The sequence below is a fragment of the Convolutriloba macropyga genome, chromosome 11 (assembly GCF_964194025.1).
Source record: "Convolutriloba macropyga chromosome 11, txConMacr16.3, whole genome shotgun sequence".
Taxonomy (NCBI): Eukaryota; Metazoa; Xenacoelomorpha; order Acoela; family Convolutidae; genus Convolutriloba; species Convolutriloba macropyga.
Window position 1 is genome coordinate 14,589,836 of NC_134478.1, and position 20,484 is coordinate 14,610,319.

General features: G+C 36.8%; 1 protein-coding gene across 2 annotated transcripts in view; it reads left to right on the forward strand.

Moving 5' to 3' along the window:
• The window catches only part of LOC142349565 (uncharacterized), a 511,473-nt gene that overhangs the window by 292,724 nt on the left and 198,265 nt on the right, over positions 1 to 20,484 (forward strand). For both annotated transcript variants that reach the window (XM_075401206.1, XM_075401207.1), the window contains 2 exons: positions 1,796 to 2,047; positions 5,037 to 5,141. In XM_075401206.1, coding sequence (XP_075257321.1) covers positions 1,796 to 2,047; positions 5,037 to 5,141 — 357 coding nt within the window. The remainder of the gene's footprint in view (positions 1 to 1,795; positions 2,048 to 5,036; positions 5,142 to 20,484) is intronic.

Below are 20,484 nucleotides of genomic sequence, written 5' to 3' on the forward strand. Positions count from 1 at the left end.
GACAAGTCAGCTACTATAGATAGAACTCTGACCAGGTGAGTTCATAATAGCAGAAATGTGCGCAATCAATTTTACTTATGTCGTAGTCCATCCAGAAAATTTCGGAAACTGTCTCCGGTATCAGAGTCTTGATCGGAATGCTCGATCAAAACTATTCAAATTTAGACAGAATGTCAAATCCAGCTTTGGAATGATTTCGATTGTTCGTAAGTATGTACAAAAATGGAATAAGTTGCCACAATGACTTCGGTTAGCAAGAAATGCAAAAGTTTTTCAGAAAATGTGGAATGATTTTTGGCTCTCACAGCATGACGAATTTCTATGAATAGTAACGTGGGAGCTTTGAAAAGTTATTTTTGTTTTTAGGAAGAAAATTTTAGGAAAAATTTGTTTTTAGGAAGAATTTTAGGAAGATTCCAAAGAAATATATAGTTTGATTTATTATATAATGTTTTTTTAACAAAATTGATTGATGTTTTGGAGTTTGTGCTTGAATGATTTGATGAATTATTTTTTTATTGCAATTATATTTAGTGAAGGGTTAATACTTTAATTCGCTTATTGCAAAAAAGAAACGTAAGTGAAAAAAAAACTTATTTCAGTTTGCGTAGTATTAATTGATACTTTTCTAGGATTCCTACCAGGTATAACAATTTCTTTTTTCGCTCCACAAACTCTTTGGGGGAAACCTCCGAAGAAACTCAGAAAGGGGAATAAATTCAGTGCCAATCGTCATGCTTTTTTTCAATGCCAATAAATCAGCACACCTAAGTTAGCAAATCTTAATTAGCACGCATTAGTTAGCAAATCTTTTGACTCTTAGAAACTTTTTTTTAAACTAATTTCCATCTTTTTTTTACTGTTTCAATCTCGATGTATGACAGGGGCGTCAGCAGTGGCTTTTTTCAGGCAGTTTGCCGGCTATTTTAATAAAAACCCCTCTTCTGAAAACATTTTGGTAGTAATGGGTGTGAAAAGGATGTAAGAGGGGGTAATGGGTGAACTTTGGGATGAATTTGATGGAAAACATTGGATGTAATTGAGATAAGGCGTAAGAGTGAGGATGATGAGGAGAAAACATTGAAACATTGTAAAGGGGGGTGGGTAAGGGAGTGAAAACATTTTTTTTAAAAAATGAGTGATGGGGTGGTAATGGGAAGAAAGCGATTCAAGTTTGAAGGGTAACGGGGAGGAATTCTAGAAATTGCACTCCACCCGGTTACCCACTCCTCCCTTTATCGACAATCTTGCAGTGTGTTTGGGTCGAACGCGGATGGGGGGGGGGCGTAAATTCTAATAAGTCCGCGCATTCCATTACTCCCTCACTCTTGCCTCTTGCACCGTATTGGGTGAATTGTGAACTTTTAGGTGGTAAATTCTACAAGAACCCTCATAACCTCTTTTACATCTTTTTGTGAGAAATTTGTGGGGTGGGGGGTAAATGTAAATCCCCAGTACCCTCCAAATTTAGGTGGTAATTGCTCCCCTCATTTGGATTGTTACAAGGTTTTAGCAAGTTGTTCAGGAGTAATTAATCTGTCAAGATGGTTGAAGATGTCAGCTGTGCACTATAGCTAATTCAATTTTCAGAACTCTTGATTGAGCTGACATATAGAATTAATCCCCTCCCTCTCCTCCTCCCTCCAACAATACTGTTCCAATTCTCCGAAGATAGAAACTGTTTTTAGCATTTTGCTGTGCTAATTTTTGTTTCAAATACAAATTAGTTTAACCATTTTCATTGTATTTTCAATTTACTTGTTTCAAAGAAAAAAACGATTTCGTTGGTTGCTAGGAACTGAAGAGCAAATTGAGATCCAAAACAGCCGAAAATGATTCTCTATCAAGTCAAGTGGACCGACTTAATCGATTCATCGTTCACAACAATATGACGTCACAAGCTATAGACGCTTCGGAGCATCTACCGGCTGCTGGTGTCACTACTCGTGACGGAGATACTTCTGAAGAGGATGTTGATCAGAATGTTCTAGAAGGAGAAGTTACTTATTGGAAGAATGAGTGCTCGATCATGGATGAGAAATTAAAGGTTTAAATTCTTCTTGTTGTAAGCCTGATAATTAGGTCCGTATTTCATTCAATTTATCAGGATTCAAGTTGCAATATTTTTTTGCCGTCTCGCACTCATTTTTCCCTTTACCGTTTCTTCCACGCCTCAAACTTCGAAAGAATTTCATGCCGCACTTTTTCATGCCGCTCTTTGCAGTTTTCATGTGCCTGGGGCGTAGGATTTTATGTGAAATTTTGATAAGGCAAAAGTTTGTGGGTATTTGGAGAAAATTTTTAACCTAAACTGTGGGAAATTATGCAACACCAGTTAAAACAATTAGGAATAGCTTTGAAAATCCACTTGAAAATATAAAGCAGTCATGTGTCTCGAATCTTTGTCTTCTCAAGAAGATGCCTTTCAAAAATGCATTAAAATGTTTTTTACCTACATTTGCATCTCTTCAGATTAAATTGGGCATTTTTTTGCACACTGATCAAAATCTTATATTATATAATTTAGATTAATGTTCCGACGCACTTTAGTTGGGGGGGGGCAATAACCTCAAATGAGTTTTTTTGATCAGTCATGTTTGACCGATCGATATAATCATCGTAGAGAGTTGTTAGTGGTATCACTAGAAAACCCTTTCAGCGTACAGTATGGAATTCAAAGGATTTTTTAATTTTGCTTTGTACAGGGGTTATCAAGGTTAAAATTTTTGTGAACAAGAGACAATATTCCGTTGTTTTTGTTCACAATTTTTGTTTTTTTTTGACAAAATTGTGGTTAATTTTGCTAAAATATGTTGTGGAATTGATTTTATCCCTAACTATAGAGGAGGGTTGCTGAATTGATCGATGCGAGTTTTTCCGGCTAGAATTTGCTGCTATATTTTTCAAAATTCAGAAACTGTGGTCATATCTTTGTAAGCTCAGAAGGAGAGCTATTTGTAAGTTCAGAAGGAGAGCTGCCACTGGCTTTAAGAGTCTTCTAGAATTACAATTTTGCCAGTTTTTTTGCAAATTTAAAGGGGCTGATCTTGATCGCACCATGGATCATTACGGTAAAAAAGAATTGTTTAGATTTTAATGCGGTGCTTTCTTTTTTTGGAAACATTTCCGCATTTAGAATTTATGTAATGGGCTGGGACAAACTTCTCTAGAAAAATTTAGTGGAATTGTTTCTTTTTTGCCTATGATGATCTTTCTTTGTGTTGTTGTACGACATATACCTTTTAAAGATATGTCTCTATTGCTTCCTCAGGACATATAACTGAACTTATTTGAAGATTTCAGTTTATAGCTATTTGTTTTAATGACTTTCAAATTAACTTTGAAAAAGATTTTTTCAACTGTATCCTTTTTGCTCTCATTTTTGTCGCTAGCTCAATCTCACTAATAAGATGTCTTAAATATTTTTGCTGGTTCGAGCATTTTTGTCTCTGTTAATTATATGTTGTGACTGATGGCTTTGCCCATTATATTATTTCAAAATTTTCGAAGTTCTTATACTGTTCAATTTTTGGGTTTTTTTTGTTGTCACTCCTCCATAGTCCTTTTACAGGGAAGGCCTGTTGATGTTCAGATGAGAAGCAAGTAGTGATATGCAGTTCTTACTGATGACATCTTATAATTGTAGTGCCTTGAACACTGTGGTGTCGTAAAATTGTTTGTGAAGTTTTGGCTTCTGCCTGTATTTGTTATTTTGTTGTCTCGTGACTCAGTCTCATCAATAACATGCCCAGTTGTTGCCCCTTCCTGAGATGTTGCAAATTAAATGTTTTCTTATTGAAATCTTATGTCTGCTATGACTTTTGTAGAATTTTTCAAAAACATATTTGGATTTCTGGGCTGCGCCTTTTTAATTTTTTTTCAGTGAATTTGTAGCTTAGTCTCTGTAAAGACAGGTCACAGCCCGTTTCCAGTGAGCTATAATTTAGTCTTTTTTACCCGTTTCAAGTTCAACCATTTTTTGGTTGTTACCACTGTTACTACGAGATTTCATAAAATATTTGAGATTTCTATAAACTTGTACATTTTAAAGGATTTTTTTTAAATTATAACATTAATGGTAGGTCCCATTGTGTTTGAAATATTGTGTTTGAAATAGGTTTTATCTGATACGAGTTTTATTTCGCTATGATTTTTAAATGTAGATATTGAGTTTTGGTCATAATTAATGTTTGTTGTTTGATTTTTGTTATTGTCTTTTCTTTTAGTCCTATTAGCAACAAATTTCATAGGCCCTGTAACATGGCATTTTTTTCCATTCGTGGTTTAGGGATTGATATGCATGTTTTTGAAGGTTTTCCATCTCTTGATCATTTGGTAGCCATTTAAGTCAAGAATGTGGATGAGTGGGGTCGGAACATTATGTGCGTACGGACATTACCGAGCCTCCTCGTAGCATTATATAAGTAAATTTACAGTTTTTCGATTCTTCGTTTCGGCAAAATGAGGCTTGAAAAACAAAAATTGAGTCAATTCAAATATTTGGTACAATTGGACAACTTAAGCCGAAGGGAGCTGAGCAAAACCTTGAAAAAATGGTAAGTCTTACTCGCAGGGGGCGCCTTACTGCTTTATACATTGTCAAGTGGCTTTTCAGGTGCAACTTTTGAGTATTTTAATTCGTATTCGCCTTAGTGTCACAATTTTTAATCCCAATTGCCCCGATTGCTCTCTAAATGACCCAGAACAGAAATGTGTATGTATTTCAAGGTTACTCTGAACCTATTATAGTTCAAATATGGATACCTATATATCGTATGGGCTACGAAAAAGTTTTGCTGTGTGGAAAGTTTTTTTGAAAATTAATTTTTTAGAAGCCAATTTTTAGATTATATTTTTTCTGCATGAGCAACTTCATCAACTCAGTTTTGCATTTGTCGCGACCTATATTCTATTGAATATTAGTCTCTTTAGCCGATATCTGGTCTGTTTACTCTACCAGAATGAGAAAACAAAAGTAAAATGAAGCTTGCAATATTCCAAATAATAACTGTCAGCAGTTATGTAATTATTTTCAGGACTTGACGGAACAGCTGTTGTCTCACCAAGACGAAATGGAATACATGCAAGAACAGATGGACAAACTGCAAGGCCAACCAGTTTTGAATCATCAGGACTCGCTGGTTAGTTAATCTGGTTAATTTCAATTTTTTCTGCGAAAACTAGAAATTAATCTGTTTGGAGTAATCTGTCTCGTTCAATCAGGATATCCAAAATTTCTTTTTTTCTCTCGTCTTTGCCCCATCCCCCGTATTTCTCCGGAAACGTTGCGTTTTGAGGTGTGTATAGCAATGTCGGCTGTTTTGACGCCATAATTGATTACTTTCAGCGCCAGTTTTCACTTAATTTTTTTTGCTCTGATCTACTGATGGAACTGTGTACGATTTCAAAGGAATGTCCATCAATTTATGCATTATACCAATTGATAGATTTGGGAATTTGCTATGTTTCGATAAATAATTGGGAATTTTATACTTTACCCAAATTTTTGTTCATTTGTTCAAACAAATTTTCAGCTAATTTGCGGTCAATTTTGAAATAATTTTTATCAATTTGTCAAATTTGCAATTTTATAAAGATTTTGGTGTCAGTTTTCAGTCATTAAGCTAAGCAACATTTACGCCTCAATTATATCAATATGAACTCCCGCGATTTATGTTTTTCTAAGTTAGTTGTTTGATGCTTAATTTTCTGGAATTTTAATGTTAAGCTTTATTGCTAGCGAAAAACCAGACGGAAAGTAAAAAATTTAACACCTGTGTCGTCATTGTATCTTTGCGGATTAACTTTTAATCATCGTTAATATATTTGAAGTATTTAGTGGCAGCTAGAAATTATTGCATTTGCTGCCAGCCAAATGATGAACAATGGTTACATGAAGCAATTATTGTAAACGTGTAGGTCTTTTTCATGCAAATTTTGACCGTTTTTGCGCTTTTCTTCTGGAATAATCTTTGACTTCTCAAGTGGCTTTTTCACGCACTTGTTTTTGATTTTTGAATGATTTCAATTGCTCTCACTCAGAAATAAAGTTTGTTATTCAAACAGAACCGATTGTTAGAGAAACGATAACAAGGGCCTGATAGGCAAGTGGTTAATGACTATCGAGGTGAAGGTAGTGGACTTAGAAGGTTGCGGTTCGAACCCGACCGTAGTCTGTTGTTTTTGCACCAATAAATAAAAATTTATCTCTGCTACAGCCCCTGAATTAAATTGCCCCACCTGTCATTCGAGAGCCATTTTTGTGACGTTAGTTAGTTTTTGTTTAGCAATTGTTGGTTCAAGATGTCAATCGCAAAAAGAAAAAAAATACGAAACAATAACTTAACCGTCTTTTGATTTCCAAAAATGTTGTGCACCCAATCTACCAAATTATTTTTTTTTTAATTTTAACTTGTGTTCTGATATTAAGGTTACTTTAAAACTGGCTTTTTTTAATCGCTCTCAAACAAAGTCTTCTATCAATTATCTTAGTGCTAATGATTATATGCAATTTTCTGTAGGATCGATTCTATGTTTTTTGAGTGATTAATTGTGTTTTCAAGCACGAAGACGAGAAAGTCTTAAACATAGGGGGCAATAGGTCGCCGAGGAGCTCACAGACCTCTGCTAATGTCCAAGGGCATAGATCACCGAGGTCGGTAAGAAGACATGAACTCATTGTATGTGGGACAATTTTGGTTGTGTGAACCCCACCTCTCATTCCACCGCTCATTTTGGAACCCCCTTTCACCTTCAACCACCCACGCTCGAGCCAACCCAGCCCCCCAAAATCAATGGATCTCTTTTTGTAATCCACCTCTTCGCCTTTGTCATTTAATTAAGTTTGAGCTAGCTTCCGTAAGATAAAGCTAGCTTCTATCAAAGCCAAACTCTCTTCCAATTCTTTGAGACGGTTTTGCTTGGCATTTGTCGGCTATGTTTACAATTAGTGGTCCTTACGCTGGATGTTTGTTAATTGTGCAGTGGTTTCATTTTTCAGGTACCTATAAAAGAATAGGTGGCACATGTCAAGGGAGTGAAGTCAACTTCATCTTTTTTTTATTATTATGCGCAACGCCGCTTGACCTCAACGAAAGTATTGAAACAGAAAAAAAAACTGGTTAAGTACTTGGAATTTCAATCATCAGAATCCTTCCGAAGCAATAAGTTGCCTATGTTTGTGAACTGTTAATTAATCGTTAAATGTGGTTTCCGGCAATTTTAAAGTTGAAGTCACTTTGATTTAAAACAAACAGGTTTATTGGAAGACCGCAATTTGTCGTTTTCCTGTTTCAAAAAAAAATTATACTAGTTCTCTCTCTTTTATACTAGTTATACTAGTAATTTATACTAGTTTTCTCTCTCTCTCTCTATTTTTAAACATAATTAAACGTTGATATTGATACAAATCTGTTAAATTGTTCTCAAAAAGGTATTTCAAGGGTTTTTTAGTGGGAAAGGCAAAGAAAGTTGCAATATGTTAAATTTTGTGGTTTTGTGTTTTACTTATTGTTTAAGCAAAATGAAGTAAATTCTGCTGCTTTTGATAGCTGTTCAGCCCCAAAAATTGGGCAATTTTATTGATCCAAACCATTTTAGCCCTATTTCTATCCTCCCTACAATCAGCAAATTATTTGAAAAAATTTCTTTCGCTCAAATAAGCAGTTTTTTCGACAAAAATGTTCTTTCTCAAAAACAATACGGCTTCAGAAGAAAAATTTCAACGATCAACGCTCTCATGCTAACGTCTGAAATATAAAAGTCATGGGAAATGAAGAATCCAGCAAAAAGAGCAACATTTTTGGATTAAGGAAATGTTTTTGTTACTGTGAACCATAAACACATGCTTAATGAACGTCTTAATCTGGGCTTTAGAGAGCCGGTACAAGAACTGATGTCTTCCTATCTGTCAAACAAAAGTCAGAGAGTGAGAATAGGTAATCAAATATCATCATGGAAAACTATTGAAGTTGGGGTGCCACAGTGGTCAGTTCTGGGGCCTCTACCTTTGTATATAAAATGAGAGCGCTCAATTTTCCATTGGTCTTGACGTTATACTGTTTGCCGATGAGACAGTTCTTCTGCAGATCGAAACGAACAAAAGTATTCATTATCGGTTGAAGTTATCTTTAGTAGAGGTAACAGGGGTGGTAATTAAGCTACTATTCCACATATCAAACTATATCATAAAACTATAGAACGAAAACCTTATGTAAAGTACCTTGGAGTTTTTATTGACAACCATTTGAAATTTACCGAGCATATTCAATACCTAATTGAAACGTTGAACAATTTTTTAAGTTTGTTTTATTGCTTGAAAAAATACTGACTTTTTCACAGTTATTGTTTTAGAATAAGGTATATGTAAAACCGATTGTTCAATATGCGGTGCTTTTGTATGGCACTGCGTGCATAACAGCCCTAGAGCCCTAGAGCCACGCTGACTTCATAGTCATTCCATTTTAAACGGATTGATTTAAAGACATGGGTTGAGGCCATACATTAACGGAGGTCTATTCTTGGTTGTATCTCCACCATCAAGGTGAGAGGCCGTATGGAGTGCAACCCGACCACCGACGATAGATAGTCAACCGACGACTATTGATATGGTTCGCCATCTCTTACAATGGTTGTACCTTAATGGAGCCGATGGGATTTTCTAACCTATCAGATTTAAGCCTGACCTGTGGGGGGGGGGGGGCTTGGGACATCATTTTTTCACTTTCAACACTGCCCCCGTTCGGCTCTAGTTCGTAATACCCCTTTTGGCCTATCATTGGAAATGTTCCAACGACGTTTGAAATGGACATCTATAATTTATAATTTCAATTTTTTGGTCTTTTTCATTATAGCCTCCTCACTATTTGGCCCCTCTTATAACGTATAGCGCAGGTACCGTAAACGTACCATAATAGTGGGCTTTAATTTCTTGGCATGCTCCAATGGGAAAGACACAAACGTTCGTATGAAACAGACAAAACAAAGTTAATGTAAACATGAAAATCTCAGTATCCATTTGATTGGCCCCCAAATCATTCAGCGCACGTATTATCGAAGGTGAGCACTTTATTGCATCACCGAATAAGAAGAATCACTTAGCCTGGGGGTCGATGGAATAAGCGAACTGATCGCTGTTTTCATATATCCTGTTGATCTTTTGACTGGTGATCTTAAGTAATTTTTGCGTTTCTACGAGAAGACCTTAATTAATTTTGGCATTTATAAATACAAATCTTACATTATTTTAGCTTTTCTAAGTGCATATTTTACATAGTTTTGGCGTTTCTTAGCAAAGATCAAATATCAGTCTAGCGTTTGTAGCCGTTTCTGTTGTAAAATTCAATGACCTAGACCTCTGTTAGTAGTACTCGAACCACATGCCTCCTGCATGCTTGTTGCTCTGTCCACCACTGTGCCACCATAGCTGTTTTCTTTTTAAAAAAACGGGCTCTAACAGCACGTATCTTATTAATCACGATTTGAAAAGCTTTGATTTTTCATAAAAGTGATTAGTTTTTGCGAGGAAGATAAAATTTCAATTTCTTCGCTATTGTCAACATGACGCTGTCGACAGCCTGCTTCCCCGTCCTTTTATGTTATTTTATTTTCAAGCATACCTTTTGACGTAATAAGAGAACGTTCTAAGGATGCACTGCGTAAAAAAGTAAATAATATGAAAGATTAATGAAGTAACTGCTCAGTTACGCAAAATCAACTCTAAGGATTGCAAAATTGCAAGGTAAAATAAGACAAAATAAGACAAGCATGATCAATCGCGGAAAAAATGAATTTAATCATTTAAAATTTATGCTGAAAATTAGCTTTGAGATGAAAGTTTCTAGCAAAATGCCTTTCACACAATCGCAAAGTTCAAAATTTTGAAGTTTTAATTGTTTTCGCCATTCCATGCCCGGATATTAACCTCTGTCATTGAAAGCTCATGTTTGAGACTTAATCAGGGTGAGAACTTCACAATACTGAGCTCATGTAATTAAAGAAAAAACCTTTTTATCCTAACAATTCACAATTGCGTTAGAACTCTCAAACGAACCAAAACATCCCAACGGACCAAAACAAGAAGCATTAACCTGACAAAAAACTGATTTTGCTACTGTGACCCGTCCCAAAAATTCTTCAATTTTATGAAATTATACCAATTCGAAAACTCAAACTTGTTAAATGGTTTTTTTCAATCTTTCTGGTAGGAGTATGACCTCTGTCAACGAAATCTCCTTAGCTTTTGATTCACAATCATAGCGCGGACTACAATGAAGTTTGGCCATTTATAACACGCGAAAATTAGGCAAGAGATCAACGCTGACATGTGAGTGGTAACTTTTTTCTAAGTATAAGCGGTGAATTTAAGAACAACGCCAAATTAAACTCTAAATTTTATCGTTGAGATCCACACTTAGAAACGCCAAAATTAAGTAAGATCAACGATTCAAAAAGGGTAATTTTTTGAACGCCTTTATTGTATATCTTACTTAAATTCAACGCATTTACCGCCAATCTTAGTTTTTTTTCGGATTTTAGCGCTACCATCTGGGTTTAAAATGTTGTCTTTTCTTAGATCGAATCGAATTTGTGCAACTAAGGTCTACTGAACGGCAAAATTAAGTTTGCACCACCCTAACTTCACGAATTAAAAGTTTAATATTTAAGGCAATTTCACCACGAATTGAAATTACACTTTGAAAACAATTTTAATACCATTGATCCCTACGGTAGTCCTCTCGCCTACTTATGGGATTCAGATTAAACGCCACCTTAACTTACCAAAAATCGCAATGTAAATTTGATCAACTTTATTCAAGTTTCCTGGTAAAAAGAAAATTGTCTCAAGATGTGACATCTTCTCAGCTTTGTTCAACTATGTCTAAGTTTGCACTTGTGGTAAACATTAGAGAGAGAAACGTTGTGAATAAATTGAGATCGTGTGACAACTTTCTTTTTACTGGGAAACTTGGATGAATTTGATCAACTTTGCATTGGGATTGTTGTACTCGGAAAACGTTACGCTATACGAAGCCTCAAACGTGATGATCAAGCTATTCAAAATACGTTCAGTGATAACTGTTAATTACTAACGTTAAGGCAGAATTGCAGTTAGGCAATTCGCTGGCAACGTATTAGTTGATATCAAGGTTACAACTGCCAGTCACTGTGGTAATCAATCGTGGTACGATTGAGTGGTACCAGGAACAGAAGGCTACAAATGTACTGCGTTTCACTAAGTGTGAATTCACTGCACTAATGATAGGTTAGGTGGTAAGTGAGTACCACCGGGTACCACATTTCCCCCTCTAGAGAAGAATTTTTAAGGTAACATAAAGGTTAGCAGTAGTTGAGCTTAACTAAAGTTTAATGAAATTTTGATACAAGTGAGAGATTGTTAATAGCATTTGGGGTAAACACGATGACGCGATAAGTACTAATGTGAAATAAAAAATATACCATGATGATAGGCAACGATTGTGAGCACTTGAGGTTATGTTGTTATCATGGTAACTAAGATCAATGAGTACAGATAAATTGTGAGCAATGGAAGATGTAAACGTTAAAGGTTTGAAATTGATGTTATAGTATGTTCTGAGTTTTTTGAGTTTTTGACATCGTTGTTTAGAATTCATTAGGCTGTAGGAAGCATTCCGGCTGGTCTTGGTCGAAGATTGCGCGCACGTTTTCGTTCATTGGGTCCTCGTCGATTTCCTGAGGTGCGGGCAGGTCGGAGTCTTGGCAGGTTATTGGTGAATGAACGTTGTGTTTCATCTGTGTTTCAGAGGTAGACGAGAAGACCAGTGTAGGGGATCAATGTTGTAAAAAATGTTACCGAAATTTGATTTTAATTGGAGTAATATTGTTTCAAGAATCGAAATTGTATTTTGTAAGATTAGGGAGTGCTTACTTAATTTTTTTGTTCAGTATACATTCTAAGAACTAAAGTTGCAAAGTTGCGGGATTTTTTTTTCAACAAGTGAAAAAACGCAATTGTGGACCGCTGCCCAGGGCCATACCTCTCATGCGGTGCGAGATATAATCCGGAAGTTGCGGGTCAGTTATCGCGGCAAAGCGCGCCCACCGACCCGCCAGACGGAAATTGTCCTCGAATTTTAATTCGGCCTATTAAAATAGCATGGCATAGTTTATAAATTTGGATATGTATATCAGAGACGATTAATAACTTTTACACGTATGCGCATACTATGTTAAACTAAATAGAATATTGCGACGTCTTATTAAATAGACGGTGCTAGGAACATTGGCCGACAGGGCGTTTAGCCGACAAGGAAAAATGGGAAATTTAGCCGACAGTTTTATCATAATTGGTCAAAAAAGTCTCATTGATCCATAAATCGTTTGTTTGGTGGACCATTATCTTTGATGTGCGGTCGGCTGGCTCTCCGCTCGGCCTCTCCGTGGCTGCAACCCCTCTGACGGGGGGAGGGGGGGAGGTGGCGACCACGGATAGACCTTCGTTATGCTAGTTGACGGTATATTTGTCCGCTTACGAAATAGTGATTTAAATTGGCCAATCACAGGTTCAGAATAAACTTTATCGCTCATTTTACTTAAATTGTCGGCTAAATTTCTCATTTTTTGGTTGTCGGCTAAACGCCCTGTCGGCCAATACGGCGGCCACCTAAATAGACGTACCAAAATTTAGAAATTTCAACGAATGTGATTGGTTGAGAAATTTCAAACTCTGTACCTTTATGCGCTAAATTAGCCTATTTGACATGGCCTAATTCTAGATTATATTTTTACCGCATCTGGCCATGCCTCGCGGGCCATGGCCATGCCTCAGCGGACCGTGGGACTTGATATGAATCTATCACAACCGAACGTGAGACCAGTTTCCCCCCAAAAATATAATTTTTCTATTTCGGCTTATCGCGATTTCTGAGCAATTTTACGCTAACTCGCATATCCTATTTTAAAACATGGAAAAATTTGTTGAACGCAATCAGTCAATCAGAGAACAGTATTCCTATTATCTCAATTGTGATTGGCCAGCCGTAAAATTTCTATATTTTGGTACGTCTGCCATTTTCACTAGCGCCATAGAATATATTCTATTTAGTTTAACATAGTATGCGTGGTGGCCGCCGTATTGGCCGACAGGGTTGCGGCCACGAAGAGGCCGATTGGAGCGCCATCCAACCGCACGTCAAAGATAATGGTCCACCGAACAACAGATTTATGGACCAATGAGACTTTTTTGACCAATTATGATAAAACTGTCGGCTAAATTTCTCATTTTTTACTTGTCGGCTAAACGACCTGTCGGCCATTTTTCCGAACACCACTATGCGCATGCGTGTAAAAGTTATTAGTCGTCTCTGATTGGTTGATAAATCGTCGCTCGCTTAAATTTATTCAAAATTAGCCCACCCCCCCCCCCCCCCCCCCCCCGCGCAAAAGGGGGTGCAATTGTTCCCATCACTATTTTGTACAGCCATTATAATTGATGTTCGGTCGGCTTAGATTCTTATTTGTGGATGTCGGCCAAACCCCCTTTCGGCCAATTCGGCGATGGCCAAGTAAATTTTAAAGTTTCAGCGAATCAATAAGAAAGAATTTTGGAAAAACCAACGTTGAGCGCTAAATTAACGTAAAATTGACATAACCCAATGCTAAATTGATCCGACAAAACACGAAGGGAGCACTAATGTTGAAGTTCTCGTTTTTATTTGTCTATTTTCAACGATATCGTGTTATTTAAATGGTAAGTGTTTTATAATATAGTCATTTCATACATCGATCTACGCCAAACAAATTTAGTGATGTGAATTAAAATACAGGAGCCGAAGTACTGGAATTTTAGGGCTGTTGCCCTTTGTTGTATTATTAATTAGGGAAAATTGGTTCACATTTTAAAGCCGTGAAACGTTTATTCCACTCAGCGTGCTATTAAACAAAACAAAGTAGAAGAGTAAGCATAGACTTGCCCATGTACTGAAAACATGGAAATGTTTGGCTGAGTGCTGCAAGATTGAGCGCTCCGAAGATACAATTTATATCAGGATAAAAATAAACAATAGGAATTTTGGCTCTTTTCAGTTGTTGCCCCGCAACGTCCATTTGCACCCCTCACTTATACATGTTTTAGAATATTGGGTGCGTTTCATACACTTACAAATACAATTATATACAAACGGCATTTACAAATATAAGGCGGGGGGGGGGGGGGGGGGGGGCAATAACAGAAAAGAGCCGGAATTTTTCTATTGGAGCTCGCCGTTAGAGCCGAACGCGAGCAGAGCCGAAAGACATAAAATGCCATTTAAATCGAAATAGTAAGCGGTCTGTGGGACTTCTTGATATGAATCTATCGCCCGGTGATGTCTTATCAAATATAGACGTACCAAATTGTAGAAACTTCAACGCAAGCACTAGGAATATAATTCTGCGGTAATTATTACAAATTAAGCAGGAAAAGTATAATTGGGTTATAATGTAATTATAAGAACTAACTGGTTATTATTACAGCAAGAAGCTACGGAAATAGTGATATGAATTTAAATTTCCGTTTGACATATCTGGCTAAATGCATGTTTCGGTTCATTTTTTGGAAGGCTATAAAAGTGATTTTAATCTCGCTCATTTGATCAAACTGAAGACGTTTTTCTTTACATAGAACGTAGAACGTATTTTGTGTCGCACAAAAACCAGCTTTATACGCTGAGGTGCCAATAAAGGGTATCTTTATCAAATAGTTTTCTTTAATAAAAAAAAGTCACAGTTGGTTTGTGGAGCCTTGCTTCTGCTTCTCTTCTTTCCTGTTAGGGTTTTTATTAATCAGTTCAATTTGCTGGACAGAGAAAACAGAAGTTAAATTTTACTTAATTTGATTCAAAGACAATGCCACCCAAAAAACCATTCGCGAGAGCGCACTTGCGGCACCGCACCATTTTTTTTGCTAATAAACACGAAGTCGGGGGTTCGATCACCGTTGCCCATTTATTAAGGGGCTGTAGCATGAATTTTGCAGCTTTTGATTGACTGATAAAAATAGGAATTGATAAATACTGCTAGCAGTATTTTACAAACCGTTTGTTCCATTTGGAACTGACCATAAATTGAGAAATTGAAATAGCATAAGTCAGAAATGTTTTCTACCGTAGCCCGCACTTGGAAAAACAGTTCAAAGTAGCAAGGAAAGAACCATCTGCAGGCCTAGAGAAACTAACAGTAAAACAAACGCAATAGGAGCTACCACAGATATGAACAAAAAAGCAATTCTGTTAAGGTTTATATGAGAAGGAGGGTAGATAGTGTATTAGATACCAAGAGGGGATTGTTGAAAGGCCCAAGGAAATCTCGAGGAGTATTTTATTGTTTTTTTTCGTGAATACGGTTGGTCAATTTGAGCATTGCTACGACCGGGTATAGACGACCTTAACGCTTAGACCTGGGGGAACGTCGAAAAATGGGGTCGGGTTGAAGAAAGATGATGATTGATATAAGATTAGAAAGGGATTAGTGAAAGGGAGAGATGCTACTATTATAGTTAGTTTTTTTAACGAATAAATGAATGGTGTTTCGCATATAGTCTTATTTTGTTTTCTTATACTCTTTTCCTGTACTTTTCAGCAATGAATTAACGTGTTCAAGAATTGCAAAAGCCTAGATTCCCCGTTTATATCAGACTTCGACTGATATAATCGGTTAACCGCCCCGAAAAACGGTAGATGTCCGGGCACGGTTATCCAAAGGGCGAATCTTTGACCGCTTTTGTTTTGAACTTTTTAAATAGAGTAGTTTCTATCAACCCAGTTTCTTGATTGTAAATTAGCTTGCTATTTTACGATATTCGTTACTCTCAACAGTATTAGTGTTCCCTTTGGTTTCAATTTTTCAAAGTTCTTAGGATTATTCGATAGAGTTGGTGTAAAATAAGAGATCGAATAGAGAATTAGAAAATAACCAGGATGCTTTCTCGAGAATATATTTTGATCGGTACCAGCTTTGATTTAATCAGGAGTAAGGTCTCTAGTAAGTTTGCAGTCTTTTAATTGTATTTAAAATGTCTTGGAGTTAGAGTTTGTCCTGAGTTCAGAATACAGCACAGCTATTCGAGAAAATATAGATGGTTTTACAGAGATCACTCTACTAACAGGTAATAATTATTAAATAACTAGGAGATTCCTTAAGAAGATATATCGAAAAGTTGGTATTTTTGGCCGGCAAAAATTAGTTTTTTTTTCAGTTAGTTCTGCCGTAAAGTTAGTTCGAATCTAATTTTGCGTACATTGATACTGTTCATCGACAGAATCATCTTCAATCAGGAACCAGAACACCAGACACTCACCACTGAAAGTGGGTTCAACGCACTCTTAGGCACATTTGGAGAGTTCCCAAATGCGGGCGGTGACCCAATGAGTTGAATTGCTCAGTAGAATTATAATGTACAAAGCAATAATGTGGTGCTGAGAAGAATCTAAGATTATGATTGGGCGATGCGTTGAAACATTTGGAGTTCTGTAGGTTTTTGACCATTGGAAAGATTACAGACACACTAAGAGAAACTACCGAAACATAATTTTTCCAAATGATTCTAACTAAAGTACCGTGTATAATTTTTGTTCATGTCTGTTTCTTGTACTATGTGTTTTTAACTATTCGGGAGAATAGTCAAGTCCGAGAGGGTGGTGTAGGCATGGAGTTTCTATCTTAAGATATCTTAAGAAATATAAGAAAACTCAGGAAATTATTGCAAAGTACTAACCTTGGGTTATTTTTCAGAAGTTTCGAATTAAATTATAATGAAAGAAAGATGGCTAAGTAAGCTAGAACTGTTTAGGCGGTTTATTGAACAAGTATTGATTTTGACTAGAAATGACAGTTCTGACTTTGTCTAAACGGAGCGGATTTAGAACTATTAATGAAACTTAAGATTTCTCAACTCAAATTAGAGGTAACTTACCAAATCGGGGGTAAACTTTATTCAACCATGTGATTTTTTGGGAGTACAGAGACTTGCTATACAATTCAATGACAGTGTTGAGGATTCTGTCAATTTCTACTCTGACAATTTCAATTATGTCATTTTCTAAAGAGGTCGAAAAATTCAACTACATTAGTTATTCCTCCATATCTGATTCTGTATCCCTTAATAAAATTGTTGAAGATCCTTCTCAGTTAAGTTGATGAATTTCATCCCTTACAAAATTTATTGGCCGTCTGTTCGGAATGGCCGCACATTTTATGGAGATTCTAAGTTCGTTTCGTAATTTAGTATATTTCAATTCAATTTGAAAGTAGTTTCTTAATTCTATTCCTATTTAGTCCAGTCATTTCGGATTTAGTAGTTTTTGTTGGGCATTTTAGCTCATTTTTGCAGCTTTGTTTTTCCAGAGTTTTTGTTTGGTGTTTGCCTTGAATCTGACTCCATCTGCAGTTATTGAAACAGTTCGAAATCGTAGCAGCCTCATAGTGCTTGACCTTCATAAATCCGTGATCAAGCGTGTGTTTTTCACATAAAATTGTACAAACTGCTCGACTAAGTTGGACTGATTATTGTTTTTGTGCTACTTTTCCTTATTTTGCATCTTTAAGCCCCTGCTATGCCGCTGCAGGTCTCGGATAAGTGAGTGGTCGAATAAAAATCTTCATGCCAATTGAACTCATGCTTCCTTTTGCAAATTACCGGGGGACTATTGCTGAATTAATTTGGTTCTTGACTAATGAACGCTTTATACAGAGAAACCCGCCTTCACGGCCCATTTCCCGTATTTTGATGATATTTTTTCTGGTCCCCTAACACGCAGACTTCAGCTCACCCTTAACGGTGTAGATACAGTAAGGTCACCACACCATAAATAGTTTGTACATGCAAACTAGAAACAAGATCAATTTATAAATACCAAGAAAACAAGCAATCAGTAATTTCATTTCGACGTTTTTGTCTCGCCCAATGAGTTTCGAGAGTTGACACCAACTACCGAAATACAAAATCAGGCTGGTCATGAGAATTATATTGCAACATTGAAAACTGATTTTGTGTGTTTCATTTCACAATGTGCCCCCGTGACAGTTTGACTTGTTGATGATTTGAATTGAAGAGAATTTTGCAATTAACTAAGATTATATAAAGAGATATCCAATAAAGGAATTTATATATTTTACATAAGTTTGTGAATAGGCAATAGCTAACTATATTACTACTAACTATAATACTAAAGAATTCAATTTGGGTGTCCTATTAAAATTGCGAATATTAAAATTGCGTATAATACTTTTTCAGCTGATGTTTAATAATTCCATTTTTTTAGAGCGGCGATTTAAGCTTAGCTGATCTCGAATCGAAGCATGAATCCGAGCTGAGTTCGCATGAAACTGTGTTATCACGTCAAGATGAACAACAAAACTATCTTAACTCTCCAACACACAACGCGAGACCACTGCCCTTCAAGGACGGTAGAGATGACCTTCAAGAAGTTGGAATACTCCCGCGACCTCAAGCGACAAGCCGCAGAGGTGAAATTGATGTTGGCGACGATGAAGTTTTGGAACCTATTTCAGATGAAGAGGACATTTTGGTCGAAAGTGTGCCTCGATCTGAACTGGAAAGTGGATTCGAGTTCGACGAAATGCTACAACATGCAAACATTGGCTCATGTTTGCATGTTGTCATACGTCCTATAATTTGTTACGGGGAATTCGCATGTTTGTACATGTTTTCTACCAGCTGTTTCTCACCGAGAATCTCTTCAATTTCATGAAACAGGTTTTCAAGTTTCATTTTTTAGAGATTCGATCATCTGTTTCGATTTTGAATTTTATTTAAAAAACGCTGGATTTTGAGTCAGTAATTAATTAATGCAGGAATTGATAGTGTAATTGTTGACAATTCTGATATAACTGATATCACTTAAAAACTGTTGAAGAGCTGTTGATTAGCTTAAAGAGAAGCAATAATTAAGGTAAGCGGTCAACCTAACAACAATAAAATCCGAAACATTTAAAATAAAGTAAATTTGAAACAGTTCAAAGGGCAGATTATACGTTTCACTTAACAGAAAAGTTGTACCGGTTTCGCGTGCAAATTTTAGCTTGAGTGGTTTTGTTTCTTTTGTTTAGATTGCTGCCCAAAAAAGACGCACAGCGGAAATGGTTGAAAGATATGCAAAACGAAGAGAGGACAGCAACAATGCGGCATGTGAGTTGCCGGTTGTACATATAATTAACTCAAAAATCGTTCGGTTAATCGTTTTTTCGAATTTATTTGAAATGAAATTTTTGGATCTTTTCCGTTTGTGCCCCCCCCCCCCCCCCCGCTTATAGTATGTTCTGAGTTTTTTGAGTTTTTGACATCGTTGTTTAGAATTCATTAGGCTGTAGGAAGCATTCCGGCTGGTCTTGGTCGAAGATTGCGCGCACGTTTTCGTGCATTGGGTCCTCGTCGATTTCCTGAGGTGCGGGCAGGTCGGAGTCTTGGCAGGTTATTGGTGAATGAACGTTGTGTTTCATCTGTGTTTCAGAGGTAGACGAGAAGACCAGTGTAGGGGATCAATGGTGTAAAAAATGTTACCGAAATTTGATTTTAATTGGAGTAATATTGTTTCAAGAATCGAAATTGTACTGCTTAAGATTAGGGAGTGCTTACTTACTTTTCTCGTTCAGTATACATTCTAAGAACTAAAGTTGCAGAGTTGCGGGATTTTTTTCAACAAGTGAAAAAACGCAATTGTGGACCGCTGCCCAGGGCCATACCTCTCATGCGGTGCGAGATGTAATCCGGAAGTTGCGGGTCAGTTATCGCGGCAAAGCGCGCCCACCGACCCGCCAGACGGAAATTTTCCTCGAATTTTAATTCGGCCTATTAAAATAGCATGGCATAGTTTATAAATTTGGATATGTATATCAGAGACGACTAATAACTTTTACACGTATGCGCATACTATGTTAAACTAAATAGAATATGGCAACGTCATATTAAATAGACGGTGCTAGGAACATTGGCCGACAGGGCGTTTAGCCGACAAGGAAAAATTGGAAATTTAGCCGACAAATTTATCATAATTGGTCAAAAAAGTCTCGTTGATCCATAAATCATTTGTTTGGTGGACCAATATCTTTGATGTGCGTTCGGCTGGCTCTCCACTCGGCCTCTCCGTGGCTGCAACCCCCCCCCCCCCTGTGGCGACCACGGATAGACCTTCGTTATGCTAGTTGACGGTATATTTGTCCGCTTGCGAAATAGTGATTTAAATTGGCCAATCACATGTTCAGAATAAACTTTATCGCTCATTTTACTTAAATTGTCGGCTAAATTTCTCATTTTTTGGTTGTTGGCTAAACGCCCTGTTGGCCAATACGGCGGCCACCTAAATAGACGTACCAAAGTTTAGAAATTTCAACGAATGTGATTGGTTGAGAAATTTCAAACTCTGTACCTTTATGCGCTAAATTAGCCTATTTGACACGGCCTAATTCTAGATTATATTTTTACCGCATCTGGCCATGCCTCGCGGGCCA